Below are 19,816 nucleotides of genomic sequence, written 5' to 3' on the forward strand. Positions count from 1 at the left end.
GTGGTTAGACAGAGGGAAGGGGCTTTCTCTGTCAGTCCATTCGCACTTATCAAATGTGGCGAATCAAGAAATGGAAAAAAAATTCCTGTGATCCTTAACGGATTATTTAAAAGTGTGATAGAAACAAGATTTAGGAAGTAAGGCAGTATAGTCCTGGATAATAAATCCCGTATGTGTGTGTGTGTGTGTGTGTGTGTGTGTGTATATATATATATATATATATATATATATTTAGATTTTTTTTAAATAGCACATGGAGTTAGTGATCCTTGTCCTCAAAATACTTGATACAATTTTCCTTAGACCCTTTCACCATAGAACATTCCAGACCGTGTTCTGTTCAATTACACACTGTATGTTCAGCTTCTTGAATAATTCCACAATAATTTAGCTAAATGCCATGATGTGTCCAGCTGCAAGTATCTAAAAGTTGCCCATTATTTCACAGCATATAGTGAGTCATTATAAAATTCGGATTAATGGTTTCCACAGATGAAACATTTGCATATTAGGAAGTGTACAGGCAGAAGACAGTCCAGTAGAAGGCAATGCCATTAGATCATATAGCTGTGTTTACTGCATTTCATGAAGATGCTGGCCAAACAAATAATATTGCACAGTATTTGAATGTATGGTTATAACTTTTGTCCAACAGCTTTCCCAGTGTAATGACAGAGTAGATGAACTTGAGAACCTGGCGCAGAGCCCTGATAAAGAAGGCCGGATACGTTTACTAGACGGAAAAGATCCATCTCTACAAGATCTTATGAAGAAAATGGAGGAGGTGAGGATGATGACCATTGTAACAAAAAACAAACATTATCCTGGGTACATTCCTAGCATAAAAGGCATGGCACGAAATTACACACATTTAATGTTTGAGTAGCGGGGAATAAGGAAAACTATGAAGTATGAATACAGAGAAGTGGTAAGTAATTTCTGAAATCAAGGAAGAGAGGGGGCGCTTAGGAGGCCAAGGTCTAATACAGTGCTTTATGAATTGTGAGGCGCCCCCAGTTGTTGGTGAGGTGCATCTAGGGAGGTAGTTTTGGCAGAAGCAAACTTCTCTTCATGACAGACAGCCCAAAGCTTTCAGCTGCATCGCTCAAAGAGGCCCTGTCACCACATTATAAGTGCCCTATCTCCTACATAAGGTGATGGGCGCTGTAATCTAGGTGACAGCAGTGCTTTGTATTTAGAAAAACGATCTATTTTCACCTTTTTATTAGCGATTTTAGATTTATGTTAATGAGTTGCTAAAATCGCTAATAAAGTGGTGAAAATAGATCGTTTTCTTTTAAATAAAAAGCATTCCTGTCACCTACATTATAGCGCCAATCTCCTTATGTAGGCACTTATAATGTGGTGACAGAGCCTCTTTAAGTGACCCATCGATGCAGCCAGGGGTGTCACTAAGGTCTTAAGACATTAGGGGTAAATGCAACAGCCCCAATACATATGTTTTGCCTGCCCCAAAATTATTATTATATATTTATTTATATACAGTATATCGGAGACAGCATATCTTTTAGCCTATGACCCCTATAGCTCTGCCACTGGATAGGATTAGATACAGTGACTCAGCAGACAGTATCTCACACATGGTAGGATTAGATACAGCAGTCCAGCACACAGTATTAAGCATGATAGGATTAAATACAGGGCCCAGCAGACAATATTCTTATACTTCCCCTTGAATCCGGTCCCCCTCATCTCCAGACTCAGCGCAGCGTTCAGACCAGACTTAGGAGTGAGGTGGGTAGGTATACTTTTACTGTAGTAACATAAGACGTGTAGGAGGATCGATGTGGCTTTGCGGCCCAGTCGCAATTGTGACCACTGCAACCCCTATAGCTATGACACAGGGCTGGTGGGTCCCCATTAGAAAAAAAAAAAGTTGGGAAGCCCTGATCTAATGTATGGAAAAGGCCAGGCTAATGAGAAGCACAAAAATTATTATTATACTGGCAAACCATTGTTTCAATAGAGGGATAGATGTAATAGGAAGGTTTATTGTGTAGGCTCAAAAGGCAGGTCTATATTAGAAAATCAAAAAGGAACAACAAAGGTGACCCACAGATTTAATTGGATTTTCCCACATTAGATATTTATGGCATAGCCACAGAATATGCCATAAATATCTGATAGATGCAGGTCCCACTTACTGAGACCCGCATCTATCTCCCAAACAGGGTTCCCAGACCCCGCTCCACCTTGTTAGGTGGCCGCTGGCTACCGCATCTAGACAAAGAATCAGTGGAGAGGTGACTGGGAATTATTAAAACATCTAAGCTCACTGCGCTCGGCTATTTTGGTAACTCCCATTACTATGCCATAAATGTTACTTGCTGGAAGGGGTTATCCGGGAAGTGAAATTGTTTTCTTAGGGGCTGCAAATGAAATAAATAAAACAAAAAAGCAATATATACCTATCCTTGCCCCCAACGATCCATCGCTCTCTTCTACAGCAATCCCGGTGCTTGTTTATATGTATGTAGCATGTGACCAATTAAGCCAATCAGAGGGCTTATCGGCCATATGTTGTATTTCTGGCATAATGACAGAAATATGTTTTGTCACCAAAGAGCCCCCGCCTAGCCTTCTGATTGGCTGCTGCTGTTACATGCAAACAAGCATTGGGACTGCTGCCAAAGCGACAGCACTGGATCACCGGGGGCAAGGATATGGAAGTATTGTTTTTTTGGTTTTTATTTCATTTGCAGCCCCTAAGAAATTGTTCACTTCCTGGGTAACCCCTTTAATACAATCCAGTCTCTTGAAGATGCAGAAGTTTTCCTGTACCCACACATCTGTTTATTCGATACATAAATCCAAGTCATTTAGTATTGGCCTTAAAGAGGATCGGTCACCAGATTATAAGTGCCCTGTCTCCTACATAATCTGATCGGCGCTGTAATGTAGATAACAGCAGTGGTTTTTATTTTGAAAAACGATAATTTTTGAGCAAGTTATGAGCTAGTTTAGATTTATGCTAATTCGTTTCTTAATAGACAACTGGGCGTGTTTTTACTTTTTACCAACTGGGTGTTATACAGAGGAGTGTATGACGCTGACCAATCAACGACCAATCAGCGTCATACAATTCTCTTCATTCCAGCCCAGCTTCTTTCACTGCACAATCACACTGTAACAATGAGAAGTGTATGACGCTGATTGGTTGCTGATTGGTCACTGATTGGTCTGCCTCATACACTCCTCTGTACAACACCCAGTTGGTCATTAAGAAACGAATTAGCATAAATGTAAAACTTCTCATAACTTGCTCAAAAATAATCGTTTTTCAAAATAAAAACCACTGTTGTTATCTACATTACAGCGCCGATCAGATTATGTAGGAGATAGGGCACTTATAATCTGGTGACAGAGCCTCTTTAAATTTACACTGGAAAAATAAAACATTGTAAAGTAGGTGACAGATTTAATAAAGTTTTTAATAGAATCTGGAAGTTCACTGAAGATGGATTTGATGGGGTCGATTAACACCAATGTTTCGAATTCAGCTAGAACTGCGCCTGACGGAGAAGGAGGAGCATTTACTGGAGAAGGACTTTCTCTACGAACAAGTTTCCAGACTTTCAGAGAGAATACGCATTAAAGCAGAGAATGGCAAGGTGGACACACTAGTTCTTGCCAAAAAGGTTTGTGTAATTATAAAAGATGAAAACTTGGCATAAGAAAAGAGATAGGAGAGCACCACCCCAAGTCAAACGTATAAGAAAGTGTGCAGAAGAACTAACATTCCAAGAATAACAATAATACAAAAAAAAAGGGAGGACAGTATACACGTATGCACAACCTTACGGTCACATTATTTGTACGATTTCATTATTTCCTGAAGGAATTTTTTTCTACCGCAAAAAAACTTCATGTGAACAGGGCCTAAGTCGGAACACAAAGACAAAACAGAAATGGAAGAAATTTATATATATATTTTTTTTTTTTAACGGTCTAATTTAAAAAAAATTACAATATACAATTTCAAAAAAAAAATTTAGACCATTGTCCCCACAAGTATTGCCAGCGATTCCAGATTTCCTCCAGTAAAAACTTGTTTATAAAATAAATATGTTTTAAGACATAAATAACTAGTTTGCTGAGAAATAATATTTTGCAAGTGTTTGTTTTTCTTTACAGTTGCCATTAAAAGGGGTATATCCAGTAAAAATCCATAGTGGGAGATACATGTTAGAAGATCATATTGGGGAAGTTTGGTGTTGGACCTGTAGCTGTGGCTTCTATTTTAGCTCCAATTAGAGATAACAACAAATACTGTCCCCAATGTCCTTTCTGCTTTTGGGGTGACATTGTAACCCAATAATTCTTATTATATATTTTTATTTCGTTTATAATAAAGCCCAATCATGAGGAGGAAAAAAAAGGAACAATGGAAAGCCATTCAATTGGCATTCGCAGAAAATTGCTAACAAGTATCTGGTCATTAACCCCTTATTACCAGCCTTAGCGTAAATCGCCACAAACTTCCCAGGATGCGTCTGTTGTAGTTCCGATTATCGTTTTGTATACAGTACAGTCTATCACACACGGTCTGACAGACAGTACACATGCGGACATTGGTTCAGGGCAGGGTGTAGCATTGTTATACTATTGAAAATATTAGACATAATATTGACCAGAACCTATAGTAGAACATGGTGTTGTTAATGTGATTGCTCCAATTCTGTCAAACTTGAATTAGATCGAATATTGCTATTTATATTGCATTGATTTACCGCACGGATGTTTCTTGAACAACCTTAATTTTGTAATCGTGACATACCCTATAATTTAACTCTTGGTCTAGAAATTCAGATCCATCTTTAAATAAGAACAAATTTTTCCAGTTCTTTTATATAGTATAGGAAGGCATTGTGCTAAACATTTCTTTGAACGGTTTTAGTCAAACTTTTTAATGTGAGGGATTTAAAGTAATAGAAAAGCAAGTTCACAATGTGAGAAATAGAAGCCCAAGATCTAGAATATTTCTAATCTTCAGATTTGTTTTTACATATTTGTTCTAGCATTAGCAAGCAGTAGGTTGGAAATATTAATGGGGTTGTACACTATCAGACAACCGATGACATATTCATCAGTGTATGATCGGTGTGGGTCCGACACCCGGACCCCGCACCGATCAGCTGCTCCGGCTACCAGACGTCCATACTGGAAGTAGATGCTTCGGTCACAGAATAGCGGCCGAGCTGCAGTATTGCTCCTATTCAAGTGAATAGGAGCAGAGCTGCAGTTCTGCAGTACGGCCACTATGCAGTGTACGGAGCCAACTGCTTCCGGCTCCGTACTGTGCAATGACATCCGGTGCCCGCAGGCTGTCGGAGCAGCTGTTCGGTGCAGGGTCCGGTGGATAGGTCATGAGTTGTCCGGTAGTGGAAAACCCCTTTAAAACCAGCAGATTTAGACAAAAGTACTGACATTTTTTTTATGTCCTGGGCTGTCAATATTTTGTTAGATGAATGAGCTTCAAAAGAAAATTAAAGACGCCACTCGTAAACTGATGTCCTGCATCGCGGAGCTCTCAATGCAACAAGCCAATTACATAAAGCTGCAGCAGGAAGCGAGAGATAAGGAGAAGTTTGTGCATAGGTGCTACACCAGAATGGAGCAAGGGCTGCCACCTAGTGAAGAAACTGAACACGAATGGAAGCATCTGCTGCGTAAAGACCTTAGACGCCAACTTGAGAAAGAAGAGAAAGCTAGGGTAAGGTTCTAGTGGAAAACCTTTACTTATCTCAATGATGATCAACTATCTTATCCTAATATTGAATGAAATCCTACTCAAGTGAAGTTCACAAATTTTGCAGCTTGAGGATTTGCTGCATAAAATCTGCATGTAAATCCCATCATAATGGGCATGCTGCACATTTAAAACCTGCAGCATGTCCTAACATCAGCATTGATGTTTACCGATTTGTACATATGTATTGTAGTGTATGTTATTGCATATTTTTGGCACAGAATCCACAACAAATCTACCACGGATGAATATTGCTTTAGGCCGTGTTCCCACGTAGCCAAAACGCTGCAGAATTTCCACAACGGAATTGTGTGTAGAAATTCTGCAGCATTTACAGTAGCAGCAAAGTGGATGAGATGTCATGCCCACGCTGCAGGAAAAAAAAGGCAGCGTAAACGTTAATAAATTGACCTGAGGTGCAGAATATAACTCCGCAGCATGTCAACTTATGTTGCATTTTCGTTGATTTTCTGTTGCAGATTTTCCACATTGAATTCAATGGGATGCAAAACCTGCAACAAAAAGCCAACGGTTGCAACTTTTGCGTCGTAATCGCAACGATTACGCCACAAAAATCGCAAGTCCGAAAAAAAATAGGTAATTGTCATACTTACCCAGAACGCCCTCGTTCTTGCAGTCCGGCCTCCTGGGATGACATTTCATCCCGTGTGACTGCTGCAGCCAATCACAGGCAGCAGCGTCACATGGCCTGCAACGCCATTGTAGGAGGCCGGAACGGACGTCAAAGGAGGGAGGGGGTAAGTATGAGCGCTTTTTTTACGCAGAGGAAATTCCGTCCAAAGAAAAGCACCACTACGTGGTGCGATTCTTCGGACGAAAGGTGCTGCGGATTCCAGGTTGGATACACTGCGTGATTTTTACGCAGCATATCCGACCCATGTAAACCCAGCCTTAAAGAGGTTTTCCAAGGAATGTCTTCTGGCATATTCACCAATCCTAAAAACAGGGAAAAACCTCTTTTAAAAGCCAGAGTAATGAGGCTCATACTAAATTGAGCTGTAACTACAAAGTTTATCCTCAAAAGGTCTCTGCGGTGTGTAGGAGAGAAGTGAAGCTATGGGCAACTCCTAGGGGGGAATTTGTTATGCGTTTTACATGCCAGTTTTAATCTAAAGAGCTCTGGAGTGCGCCTAGTTTATTAACCCCTTCCCGACATTTGTTGCACGTATAAGTCATGGAAAGCTAGTGCTTCCCGCAATATGTTATATACTTAAGACAAACAGATGGCACGGGTTCAGAAGCAGTTACAGCTGACACCCTGCTGTAACGGCAGGGACCAGAGATGGCTCCAATCCCTGCCATTAACCCCTTAGAGGCTGGAGTCAAATGTGATCGCGGCATCTAAGGGGTTTGTAGCCGATCGGCATCCCCACGATGGCTGCTAAGGAAACTAGAGGCCTAACAATAGCCTCCTGGTCTGCCAAGTACAGTAGCAGATTAGGCTCTGCCCGGACAGAGCCTCATTTTTCGAATCTGACATGTGTCACTTTATGTGGTAATGACTTAGAATTGCTTGGATAGGTAAAAGCATTCCGGAGATTGTTTTCTCGTGACACATTGGACTTTGTTACTGGCAACATTTGCTCGATACATTCAGTATTTAATTGTGAAAAACACCAAAATGTAGCGAAAAATTGCAAAAATTTGCATTTTTCTAAATTTAAATGTATCTGCTTGTAAGACAGGCAGATATACCACACAAAATTGTTGCTAATTAACACCCCCACAAGTCTACTTTAGATTGGCATCGTTTTTTGAACATCCTTTTATTTTTCTATGTTGTCACAAGGCTTAGAACTTTAGCAGCTATTTCTCACATTTTCAAGAAAATGTCAAAAGGCTATTTTTACAGGGGCCAGTTCAGTTGTCAAGTGGCTTTGAGGGCCTCATTGGGGCTTGCTAATGTATAAGTCACCCTATATTAAAAACTTCACCCCTCAAAGTATTCAGAACAGCATTTAGAAAGTTTCTTAACCCTTTAGACGTTTCACAGGTAATAAAGCAAATTATATTATTTGCAGAAATACATCCATTTTTTTTGTAACAAAGTTATACCAGAGAAATGCAACTCAATATCTATTGCCCAGATTCTGCAGTTTTTAGAAATATCCCACACGCAGTCCTAGTGTGCTAATGGACTGAAGCACAGGCCTCAGAGGCAAAGTACACCTAGTGGATTTTGGGGCCTCCTTTTTATTAGAAAATATTTTTGGCTCCATGTCAGGTTTGAAGAGCTCTTGCGGTGCCAAAACAGTGGAAATCCCCTAAAAGTGACAGAATTTGGGAAATTAGACCGCTTAAGGAAATGCCCTCAGCAATTTTGAAGCAGACTTTGAATGGACAGCGTTGTTTGACTTTTTTTTAAGCCGTTGAAGCTAATTCAAAAGACGCAGGCAAAAAAAGCACTCAGAACGAGCGCCGCAGGTATTTTCTACCTCCTATTAATTTCAGTTCGAGCTCAGAGGTGGAAACCACTTCAAGACTATCAGCCCGCCACTCACAGTAAAATGACCATCAGCCCGCCACTCACAGTAAAATGACCATCAGCCCGCCACTCACAGTAAAATGACCATCAGCCCGCCACTCACCGTAAAATGACCATCAGCCCGCCACTCACCGTAAAATGACCATCAGCCCGCCACTCACCGTAAAATGACCATCAGCCCGCCACTCACCGTAAAATGACCATCAGCCCGCCACTCACCGTAAAATGACCATCAGCCCGCCACTCACCGTAAAATGACCATCAGCCCGCCACTCACCGTAAAATGACCATCAGCTCGCCACTCACAATAAAATGACCATCAGCCCGCCACTCACAGTAAAATGACCACCAGCCCGCCACTCACAGCAAAATGACCATCAGCCCGCCACTCACAGCAAAATGACCATCAGCCCGCCACTCACAGCAAAATGACCATCAGCCCGCCACTCACAGCAAAATGACCATCAGCCCGCCACTCACAGATGCCCCCTGGTAGGTAGCGCCACACAGCCCCCTGGTAGGTAGCGCCACACAGCCCCCTGGTAGGTAGCGCCACACAGCCCCCTGGTAGGTAGCGCCACACAGCCCCCTGGTAGGTAGCGCCACACAGCCCCCTGGTAGGTAGCGCCACACAGCCCCCTGGTAGGTAGCGCCACTGTAGCTCCCTGAAGAAGCGGAATCCCCGTGGCCGGGGATTCCGCTCCCGGAATGCTCCGCTTGATGTCTCTGTCCATATATGGACAGTGACATCAGGGGCAACTCCTGAAGCGGAATCCCCATCCACAGCATTGCCAATGCTGTGACTGGAGATTCCACTCCAGGAGAAGCCCCTGTCGTCCGTGTCCATTTATGGACAGTGACGTCACTCACTGCTCCTGGAGTAGAATCCCCGATCACAGCGTCGGCAATGCGGTGGACAGGGATTCCGCTTCAGGAGTTGCCCCTGATGTCTCTGTCCATATATGGACAGAGACATAAAGCGCTCTGTCCAGGAGTGGAATCCTCTACCACACGGGGATTTCGCTCCTTCAGGGAGCTACAGTAGCGCTAGTAGATAGAGCAGGAAGAGACCTCCCTGCTCTGCTATAGTGGTGTCGCTACCGCTGTAGCGGCCCCGATGGCCATGGGGGCTCGCTCCGTCCTGGCGGCACGGGCGCCCTCATGCCCGGTGTCACCACTATGGCTGCTACAGCGGTAGTGACGCCACAGAGAAGTGCCCGGGCGGAAAGGCAGATGCTGAGTTGCCAGGCCCGGGCGCTTCTGAAATACAAGCAGGAGAAGGGAGCCAGCGCAGCGCCCCCTTCCACCTGCTGGATTGATGCGCCCTGTGCCCGTTTAATAATAAGGCCACAAAATCCACTAAGTTCTCCTTTGCTACTGGACTGAAGCACAGGCCTCAGAAGCACACTAGGATCACATGTGGGATATTTCTAAAAACTGCGGAATCTCTGCAATAAATATTGATGTGTTTCCCTGGTAAAACCTTCATTATTACAGAAAATATGGATTAAAATGTAATTTTTACAAAAAGAAAAAACTGAAATTTAAGTTTCACCTCTACTTTGCTTTAATTCATGTGAAGCGCCTAAAAGGTTAAGAAACTTTAGATACGGTTTTGAATACTTTGAGTGGTGCAGTTATTAAAATGGGGTGATTTATGGGGATTCTAATATATACGCTCCTGAAGGCACTTCAAAACGGAACTGGTCCCTTAAAAAAAAAAAAAATGGCTTTTGAAATTCTTAGAAATTTTTGCTAAAAACTTAAGCTGTGTTATGTCCTAGAAAAATAAAAGGATGTTCAAAAAACAATGCCAACATAAAGTAGACCTATGGTAAATATTAACTAGTAACTATTTTGTGTGGAATTTGCAAATTCTATCTAAATTTTGATGTTTTTCACAAACAAACGCTGAATGTATCGACCAAATATGTCAGGGGAAACCAATCTCAGAATTGCTCAGATAGGTAAAAGCATTCCAAAGTTATTACCCCAAAGTCACATGTCAAATTTAAAAATAAGGCTGTCAGGAAGGTCAAAAGTGGCTGTAGCGGGAAGGGGGTTAAGAGGCACGCACCACTTCATAAATTAGGCGGATCTCTGGCTGTCAGTGCACCAGAACAGGAAAGATTTTCACTGTAATTTTCTGGCGTAAATTATAATGGATTTGCCCCCTTAAGATAAGCTCCACCCACAGTTTTTAAAAGTGATAAAGGTGGCGTAAAACGGAAAAAAGTCACACATTTTGCCATGATGCTGGCATACAACTGTTGATAAAATTCACACCTTTGTTTTTCTTGAAACCGTTTATATGCACAACATGAAACCTTTATCTTTCCATTCTGCCAAATTCAGGAGGCATACTTTCTAAATAACCGCTATGCATCCCAAGTCTGTCTGATGTACCATTGAACATAAACAAGGCAAATTCTTACTTTCAAATACAGTCAAATGCTATTTTTAAAGACAAACCACTGTACATTATGATCCCTTTTATTATATTTTTATTTAGCAAATTACATTTAATTGACATAAGTTTAGAAACAATTACAATATTTCATCCTTTACACACGGATCACATGTATAACATTCTAAGTTATTAGCATATAAACATATTAGATGATGCAACAATAGAGTAAAACCAAGGCTTATTTTTCCTTTCGTCTACTGCAGGCTGAAGAAGAAGAGGAGCATCACATATTGCCAAATGGCACTTATACAACAGCTGAGCAACGGCCTAACGCCTACATACCACAAGATGAAAATCTCCTTCCTTTGCCTCGGCCTTATGGGGCTTTAGCGCCGTTCAAACCCAGTGAACCTTGTTCAAACATGAGGCACATTAGAAAGCCGCTGATAAAGCCAATTGAAATCTAACAATGGCCATCACACCACAACCATTATATATTGGCACAAGAACACTAAAAGTGACCCTAAACTAAATACTATTCCTTGTAGCGGTCAATATAGTGACCTCTACCGGTCTCTTGCAGACTTTTCTGTGTAACCAGTCGAAGGAGGTCAGCTTCATGTTTAGCCCATATTTCTGAGTGCGTAAAAGGAAATCCGTCAGCAGTTTGAGGAGGAGGGTATTGTAATGTTACCTTTTTTCTCTTGCATGACCGACGTTTAAGTCCCCCAACACAGCGGTCGCAAGTGCCACTCTCTGCTCTGAGTGACGGCTCTAGCAGCCAATCAGGAGACCGCTAGATCCATCAGAGCAATGGGGCAGGGCTGGCAGCGTGCAGTGAGGCCACAACGGGGGACAAACATTGACTCGCATGACCAAAGCAAAAAGGTCTATTTACAATGCTCTCCCCCTCCCCTATATCACGTTGTCAGTCATTTTGAGGCCTCAAAACTGACAGAATCCCTATAAAGAGCGATTCCACGCTGAAGATTAATTTTGTTTATGTATAAAGTGCAGCATCAGGTTTGATTTACATTTTTTTTTTTAAAGTGCCTAAATGCTTGTATTCATGGCCTTTATCTGAGATCAGGATGGAGTAATGAAAGCATTAAATTGAAATACCTAATCTTCGTTCTAGGCTTAGGAACATGACATCAGTGGTTGTGACTTTAGGTTCATGGTCTGCAGTCCTAGTTTTCTTTACTGCATGACAAACAGCAAATAATAATGCAGACCAAAGTAGGAATAGGAATTGCTGTTGAAACTATGGACAAGCCACAACGTATTCCTGGAATTGGGCAATTTCTGCATCCTTCTTGTGACATTATTGAATAAAATTGTATGAAGTACACGGCCTGTGTTTTATTTACATGTTACGGACCACGCTCTTTATATACACTGCTAGCCAACACTGGAGCCATGTTTGTGCATATGATGTATGCGTGCAAGCAGGACAGACATATAAAGGGACATTCAATAAATAACTACAATTCTGTAGAAACCTCTGCATGGAGAAAATAATGGACATACAGCAGCAGAACAATTCTATAGGACTTCAATATTCGCACAGATGTAGAAGTACCATCACTCGCCTCAGTTCTCTGGGGTTTCTGTTCAGTTACACAATGTTAAGTAAAATCTCTCCTGAAATGTCATTTATAAGAAATGCAAGTATATGCGAAAACAAAATTCTGGAGCATCTTTTCTTAGAACTCTGCGGTGTGTCAATCCTCTATTATTCCTCTGGAAATGTATATAGATTACAACTGGGAGTCACCATTCCCATTGTTAATAGGGCGTGTCCACACAGTCTGAAAGTGCCAGCCCTGATTGGACAGTGTCAGCCTAGGTAGGGACACGCCCCATTGATATGGGGAATGGTAACAACCAGTTGCCAACTTGTACATTTCCAGAGGAATAACAGAGGAACACCGATGTCTAAGAAAAGATGCTCCAGAAGGGTTATTTTATGTGAAATGCAAATATGTATTAAAGCAGACATGTCAGGAGAGAGGACAGATCCTCTTTAAAACCGCTTCACCGTGCAATTTTTTTAATTTATTTTTTTACCCTATACAACAAGTGGGACAAGATTCATACTGTACATGTCAGAAAACAATACAGCTAGTGCTTTTCTTTTCTCATAAATAGGGATGGACTGCACAATGACCATGCCTGCAGCACAATCTGTCATAGGTGTCAGTAAAATCGTTCACCCCAGAAGTCAGCATTACAGAACACTCAAAAATACTTTTATGTCTGCCTTCCAAATATATAAATACAGAGTAATTATGCATCCAAAGTTATTTTTTTCTGAATTATAACACTTGACTAGATTTAGCAGAGTGTCAGATATTGATCATCGTGGCAAGATCCTGTCCAGAGAAAAATATAAACATTAATGCAATGCAAATTGAACTTGGTCTCTTGCATGTCTACTTTATTCCATCCACATACAACAAAGATATTCTTCACTATTTTGAAGATCTAATCATAAGTGAACACGACAGGTAATGTACTTCTGTAAATCACAGTAAATTCCAATCCGGTCCTCATGATGAGACTTTGCATGTAAAAAATAAGCACAACACTGACTGCTGTATGAATGTGCATGAGTAAATGTCCTGCAAAATCTCCGTTCATGGACTGGACTGAACAAGTTGTAATTTACAGTTACAGAACTTGTTGTGTGAATCGGTGTGTCAATGTATCAACTTCAGAGCAACTTCCAATGTAGTCAATAGAAATGAACAAAACTGAACAATGACCAAATGCACAGAATCTGCAGGTGGAAAACCCAATAAACCAGACTACATATATTGTAGGATTTGTGAATGCTTCATTGCAAACACATACAGGTCCACCATTTTCTTGCTGGAAAGGTCACAGTGATCTTGCGCAATAATGGGTCATGGATGTCCGTTCTCTGCTGATCATAATGTATTCATTAATAGAAGGTATAACAATTCATATTGGCTGATCAATAATCTCTATTCTAAAATAATTTAAGGGGTTTTCCCAACTTAGACATGAATTGCATATCTTGTAAATATGCCATAAATGTTTGATAGATGGTCCAGGTCTGGGACCCACATCTATATAGGGAACGGGGTTCACCAAAATCACATTTTATCTGGTGCGGCAGCTGCAAGCTGATGATTCCAGACGAGGACTAATGGAGACGGGGCCTGTGGATATGCCATAAATGTCTAAGTTGGGCATACCCCTTTAAATCTGTAAAAATCAAGAATGAAGATGGAAAATTGCTTTAGGCAGAAGTTAAATTATACCCAACGTTCCCAGCAGAATCAACAATTTGAAGTAGTTCTCCAGTACACATAAGGCTGCATTGCGTGATTTTTTGTAGTACTGAGAGGTCCTTTTATGCTTCCCTACATACAAACTTTTCAGCACTACTAAAGGCAATATAGAGCAGTATACAGCTCCTATTAACCGAAACAGAAGTCATATAGATCTGCCCACTTTTGGCAGCCGAGATTCATTCTAGTTAGTAGACCGGAGCAATCCAGCCTTATGAAGTAGATCTGCACATCGTGATGTTGCTGGTTTCTTGTAACTGTAGGTACATTTTAAACAAAGCAAAACAGCAATATTTCATTCCTTTATTACTCTGCATTTTACAGCCTAGCAGAGAACTATAGTTATTTAAAAATGTAAAAGCGGTATCTAGATTTGTAAACATTTTCTGAGCAAAACTATTTGCCAATTCATATATCAATACACAATTCCTATGAGGAATAAATATTCTAAGTTTTTTATACTACTGGCACAATTCTGGTTTCAACTTGCCGATTAAAACCAATATCCTGCCAATATTAGAAATCTCTTGTTACCATCACCTTGGGAACCAAATATATTTCAGCTGCAAACAAACAGAGGACTGACCACAATAGGGAACGTCACAGGCATAAAAAGTACCTACATTTAAAGAACTAAATTTCAGTTTTACACAACATGATTTCAACAGAATTGTTACAGGAACTATGGCGGTCATCTTTATGCATGCCACAGAAATGTACAGACAGATATAAAAACAAAAGTTACATTTACAGAGTATGGATTGAATTTCTAGCATTGCTGTAGGCGTAGTAGATCTGCTGTTCGTTTTAAGGCAATCTCTTCTAGAAATGTGGCATCTATGTTATCTTCCTCAAAAGGGTTTAATGCTGAAATAGTAGAAAAAAAGAAGATTATAAATATAGATCATAGAAGTTGATCATTGGGATTAAGTTTTGATGGTCAGGGAATGTTCACACGCTTAACAAAAAACGTCTGAAAATACGGAGCGGTTTTTCGCGTTTTTCACGGCCGTTTTTGGAGCTGTTTTTCTATAGAGTTTATGAAAAACGGCTGAAGAAGTGACATGCACTTGTTTTTCGCGGCCGTTTTAAAAAGCGGCCACGTAAAAAAAGCCCCATCGGAACAGAACGCAGTTTTTCCCATTGAGATCAATGGACAGATGCAAATGGGAAGCAGAACGCCTCCACACGTTTTTAGGGCGTTTACGGCCCGAAAATAAGCAGTGTGAACATACCCTAACAGTGATAATGGGCAAAGAATTTCCTGTGCAGTGAGAGGTCTGCCTTCCATGATGCAAGGAGAGAACTTTGCCTCAGAAAGCACCCTACCCCGACTGCCGAGGGGGTAGCATTTTGGCAGATATGCCGTTTATCTCTGCACTTTTCACAACTTTAGTTGTGGACCTCTTATGATCCAACAAGTGATAGAACATAAGGGAAAAGGGAGCCAAATGGAGAATAGCAGACAGGCAATACAATTTCAGCCACTAAAACAAAGTGGTAGAGGCAAAATATGTCTATCATATGATATGATATGAAGGCACCAGATGCAGAGCTATGAGGCTGTAACACTTGATGGAATATCAATGCAAATGAAGTCACCCCTTTCTGTCCTAAACTGGTTCGCTCTTCATTTTTGCGCAAAATAATACTAATCCCCTCACCAAGTGGAGTATCCGGTTGCAACAAAGAAAAATATAGAACAATGTTGGCCGTGGTGTACTAGAATTGCAGATAATTGGGTACATCCATGCACAGACCGAATTGAATTTCCTCAACCTGGGTTGTTACCCATCACCACCAGATTCCACAATAACTGAGCCTTTTTCCTGTGAAGGACATTTGACTTTGGATTTGTGTCCCATGACCAGACAACACCTTTTAAAAATGAGGCAAGGTGAGTCTGGCTACTCTCAACCTGAGCAAACAGCTGTTATTGCTGGGGGAACCTGCGGCTAGGTATACACCTTTCACTGCACCCGCCGCTACAGGAAAAATGTAACATTTCATGGAGAATGGCTGTCCTTGTAATGCATGGACTCGCCGGAGCCAGGCTCTCCGTACTGGCACATGGGGTGGGGGTGCGGGGGGGACCGCCTCTATAATGTCCATATGTCCTAATAAGCCACATGGACAGCTACGGTTGTCCTGAAAAAAAACATCTAAAATAATAAATGGTATATGGTGAAGTTTAAAGAAGATCTAAGATTATCACAGAATATATCAAATATACCTCTATCTTCCACGTCTGATAGGATCATTATTAAATAATTAAGTGGTAGAAAGTTAATGTACAGTGGAGACCGATCAGTTGGAGATTGCCGAGTAACCTGCACAGAAAGAAATATTACAGACTTGAAACATTTTAGTGAACTAAGTTGACAATACCATCTATACATCACTAAGCAGCTCCATTTATTTAAAGAAATGTTCTTTGTTTTACTATAGAACTAAACGTTATCACATTATAACACCAAATCTACATAATATATACATATAATAAGTAAACTTTCTTTAATGCAACATCAATGGGACCAGATTGGTGGAGGACTACCAAATATTTTTGATAATCAGATGGCCATTGAACCTTCAGGAAGGAGGCCTAAAATATAATGTTAATAGAAAATCTGATGTTTTTTAATTAGACATTGGGATGGTTTTCTCCTTCCATATTATATTGTACTTCTCAGCCAGATTTCTTCAGCAGCTGATATTCCAGAAACGCTGGTAAAGGAGCATTTCATTGGGAGCCCTTTAAAGACTAGGACAGTATTCTTATACTCACCTCCCTTTGGTAAAGCCTAAAGAGCAGCTTTTTCACATACTTCATAGCAATGACATTATTGCTGACGGCATGATCCCACAAGTTATGGACCTTTTCACAAATGTTCTACATGAAGGAAAAATAATAATAAATGTGACAAATGTGGAATATTCTCTCCTGTTCTGTGTTTGGGAGGGTCAACTCAACATCTTTTATGTAGGATTTCCGAATACTAAGTGAGTTTATATGCTAAAACAGGAAATCCTGGAGCCGCATGTCCCAGACTGAGACTTGTATAATGGAAAATGACATTTAAAAATTGGCCAGTTACCTCTTTATAAGGGAGAATTAGTGTTGTGTAGTATTGCATGTTGCTATACCTGATGCAGTTTACGCTAGGAAGACTACAGGTCTCTTATTTTCTTCTACATTGTGCATTCACCTTCATAACCTACCTCTGGAAGACGCAGAATTATGCTACACTTCAGTTTTTCATTTGTTTCATTATCGAGTTCTGGTAGGAAACCAACATGAAAAGTTCATGGAAACAAGTAAATCTGACAACCCTCCTACCCTCCATAACCAGTGATAAGCGGCACGTTACCACACATTTTAGTACGCTTTGTAATAATGGACAAAATAAAATAAAAAATTACTTCTATGTAAAATCCACATTTTCTAGATTTTAATACAATGGAAAAAAAGGAGTGTAAAGTGTACCATATACATTACAATATAAATTCACTAATTCACACAATATGACGGTATTGGTTGGGATTGGGGGGGATAGAGGAAAACAATGGTGGATGGGAGGGTTGAGACCAAATTCTGAGAAAGTTAGTCATAACAATTTGCAAGACATCGGTCGATAATATCTATCATTCTAGAGATTTTAAAACCTCTTGCGTTACATGCTTAACCCCTTCAGGACTGAGCCTGTTTTGGCCTTCAGGACGAAGCCGATTTTTAAAATCTGACGTGTCACTTTATGTGGTAATAACTCCGGAATGCTTTTACCTATCCAAGCGATTCTGAGATTGTTTTCTCGTGACACATTGGACTTTATGTTACTGGCAAAATTTGCCCGATAGATTCAGTATTTAATTGTGAAAAACACCAAAATTTAGCGAAAAATTGCAAAAATTAGCATTTTTCTAAATTTAAATGTATCTGCTTGTAAAACCGATAGTAATACCACACAAAATAGTTACTAGTTACCATCCCCCACATGTCTACTTTAGTTTGGCATCGTTTTTTGAACATTATTTTATTTTTCTAGGACGTTACAAGGCTTAGAACTTTAGCAGCAATTTCTCATTTTCAAGAAAATTTCAAAAGGCGATTTTTACAAGGACAAGTTCAGTTCTGAAGTGGCTTTGAGAGTCTTGTATATTAGAAAGTCCCCATAAATCACCCATTTTGAAAACTGCACCCCTCAAAGTATTCAAAACAGCATTCAGAAAGTGTATTAACCCTTTAGGCGTTTCACAGGAATTAAAGCAAAGTAGAGGTGAAAGTTACAAATTTCATTTTTTTTATACAAAATTCATTTGTAATACATTTTTTTCTGTACCACAGAAGGTTTTTCCCAAAAAATTTAACTTATTATTTATTGCCCAGATTCTGCAGTTTTTAGAAATACCCCACATGTGGCCCTAGTTCGGTCATGGACTGAAACACAGGCCTCAGAAGCAAAGGAGCACCTAGTGGATTTTGGGGCCTTCTTTTTTTAGCATATATTTTAGGTACCATGTCAGGTTTGAAGAGGTCTTGTGGGGCCAAAACAATAAAGACCCCCAAAAGTGACCTCATTTTGGAAACTACACCCCTCAGGGAATTTATCTAGGGGTATAGTTAGCATTTTGAACCCACAGTTTTTTTGCTAAATTTATTTGAATTAGTTTGTGAAGATGAAAATCTACTTTTTTCTGAAAAAACGTAGAAATTTTTAATTTTTTCAAGGTATAAAAGAGAAAAAACACCCCAACATATGTAAAGCAATTTCTCCTGATTATAGCAATACCCCATATGTGGTAATAAACTGCTGTTTGGACCCACAGCAGGACTCAGAAGGAAAGGAGCACCATTTGGATTTTGAAATTCTGATTTTGCTGGAATGGTTTTCAGTGCCTTGTCGCGTTTGAAATGCACTGGAGGGAACAAAATAGTGGAAACCCCTGGAAAGTGACCCCATTTTGGAAACTACACCCCTCAAGGAATTTTTCTAGGGGTAAAGTTAGCATTTTGACACCACGGTTGTTTTGCTGAATTCATTGAAATTATTCTGTAAAGGTAAAAATCGACTTTTTTTCTGAAAAAAGGTAGCCATTTTTAATTTTTACAAGGAATAAAAGGAGAAAAAGCACCCCAACATTTGTAAAACAATTTCTCCCGATTACGGAAATATGCCATATGTAGTAATAAACTTCTGTTTGGACCCACAGCAAGGCTTAGAAGGGAAGGAGCGCTATTTGGCTTTTGGAGCTCAAATTTAGCTGAAATGGTTTTTGGGTGCCATGTCGCATTTGCAAAGCCCCTGAGAGGCCAAAACAGGGGAAACCCCCCAAAAGTGGAAATTACACCACTTAAAGAATCTATCTAGGGATATAGTGGGCATTTAGACCCCACAAGTCTTTTGCAGGATTTATTAGAATTAGGCCGTGAAAATGAATATCGACATTTCTTCCACTAAAATGTTGCATTTTTTTCAATTTCACAAAGGATAAAGGGGGAAAAAGCACCCCAACATTTGTAAAGCAATTTCTCCCGAGTACGGCTGTACCCCACGTGTGGTCATAAATGGTTTTTCATTAGAAAGTAATTAACCCTTTCTGGAGTGATCCATTTTTTTCTTTTCCTTCTTAGTTTTTTCCTCCCCGCGTTCCAAGAGCCACAACTTTTTTATTTTTCAGTCAATAGAGCGGTATGAGGGCTTATTTATTGAGGGACGAGCGGTCGTTTTTATTGGTGCAACTTTTTGGTACATACAACTTTTTGAGCACTTTTTATTACATTTTTAGGTAGAGCCAAGGTGACCAAAAAAACA

The 19,816-nt window shown here is 40.3% G+C and overlaps 2 protein-coding genes across 6 annotated transcripts in view; one reads left to right on the top strand and one right to left on the bottom strand.

Moving 5' to 3' along the window:
• CCDC146 (coiled-coil domain containing 146) overlaps positions 1-11,320 on the top strand; it is a 123,913-nt gene extending 112,593 nt beyond the window's left edge. The window contains exons 16-19 of the mRNA XM_075857330.1: positions 656-784; positions 3,522-3,659; positions 5,486-5,734; positions 10,950-11,320. Of these exons, the coding sequence (XP_075713445.1) occupies positions 656-784; positions 3,522-3,659; positions 5,486-5,734; positions 10,950-11,153 (720 nt within the window). The 3' untranslated portion in view covers positions 11,154-11,320. The remainder of the gene's footprint in view (positions 1-655; positions 785-3,521; positions 3,660-5,485; positions 5,735-10,949) is intronic.
• GSAP (gamma-secretase activating protein) overlaps positions 10,772-19,816 on the bottom strand; it is a 115,748-nt gene continuing 106,703 nt past the window's right edge. For all 5 annotated transcript variants that reach the window (XM_075857332.1, XM_075857333.1, XM_075857331.1 and 2 more), the window contains 4 exons: positions 17,226-17,284; positions 16,792-16,896; positions 16,240-16,336; positions 10,772-14,873 (listed from right to left, as the gene is read on the bottom strand). In XM_075857332.1, the coding sequence (XP_075713447.1) occupies positions 14,776-14,873; positions 16,240-16,336; positions 16,792-16,896; positions 17,226-17,284 (359 nt within the window). In that variant the 3' untranslated portion in view covers positions 10,772-14,775. The remainder of the gene's footprint in view (positions 14,874-16,239; positions 16,337-16,791; positions 16,897-17,225; positions 17,285-19,816) is intronic.

This window comes from Rhinoderma darwinii, chromosome 3, assembly GCF_050947455.1.
Source record: "Rhinoderma darwinii isolate aRhiDar2 chromosome 3, aRhiDar2.hap1, whole genome shotgun sequence".
NCBI classification, from domain to species: Eukaryota; Metazoa; Chordata; class Amphibia; order Anura; family Rhinodermatidae; genus Rhinoderma; species Rhinoderma darwinii.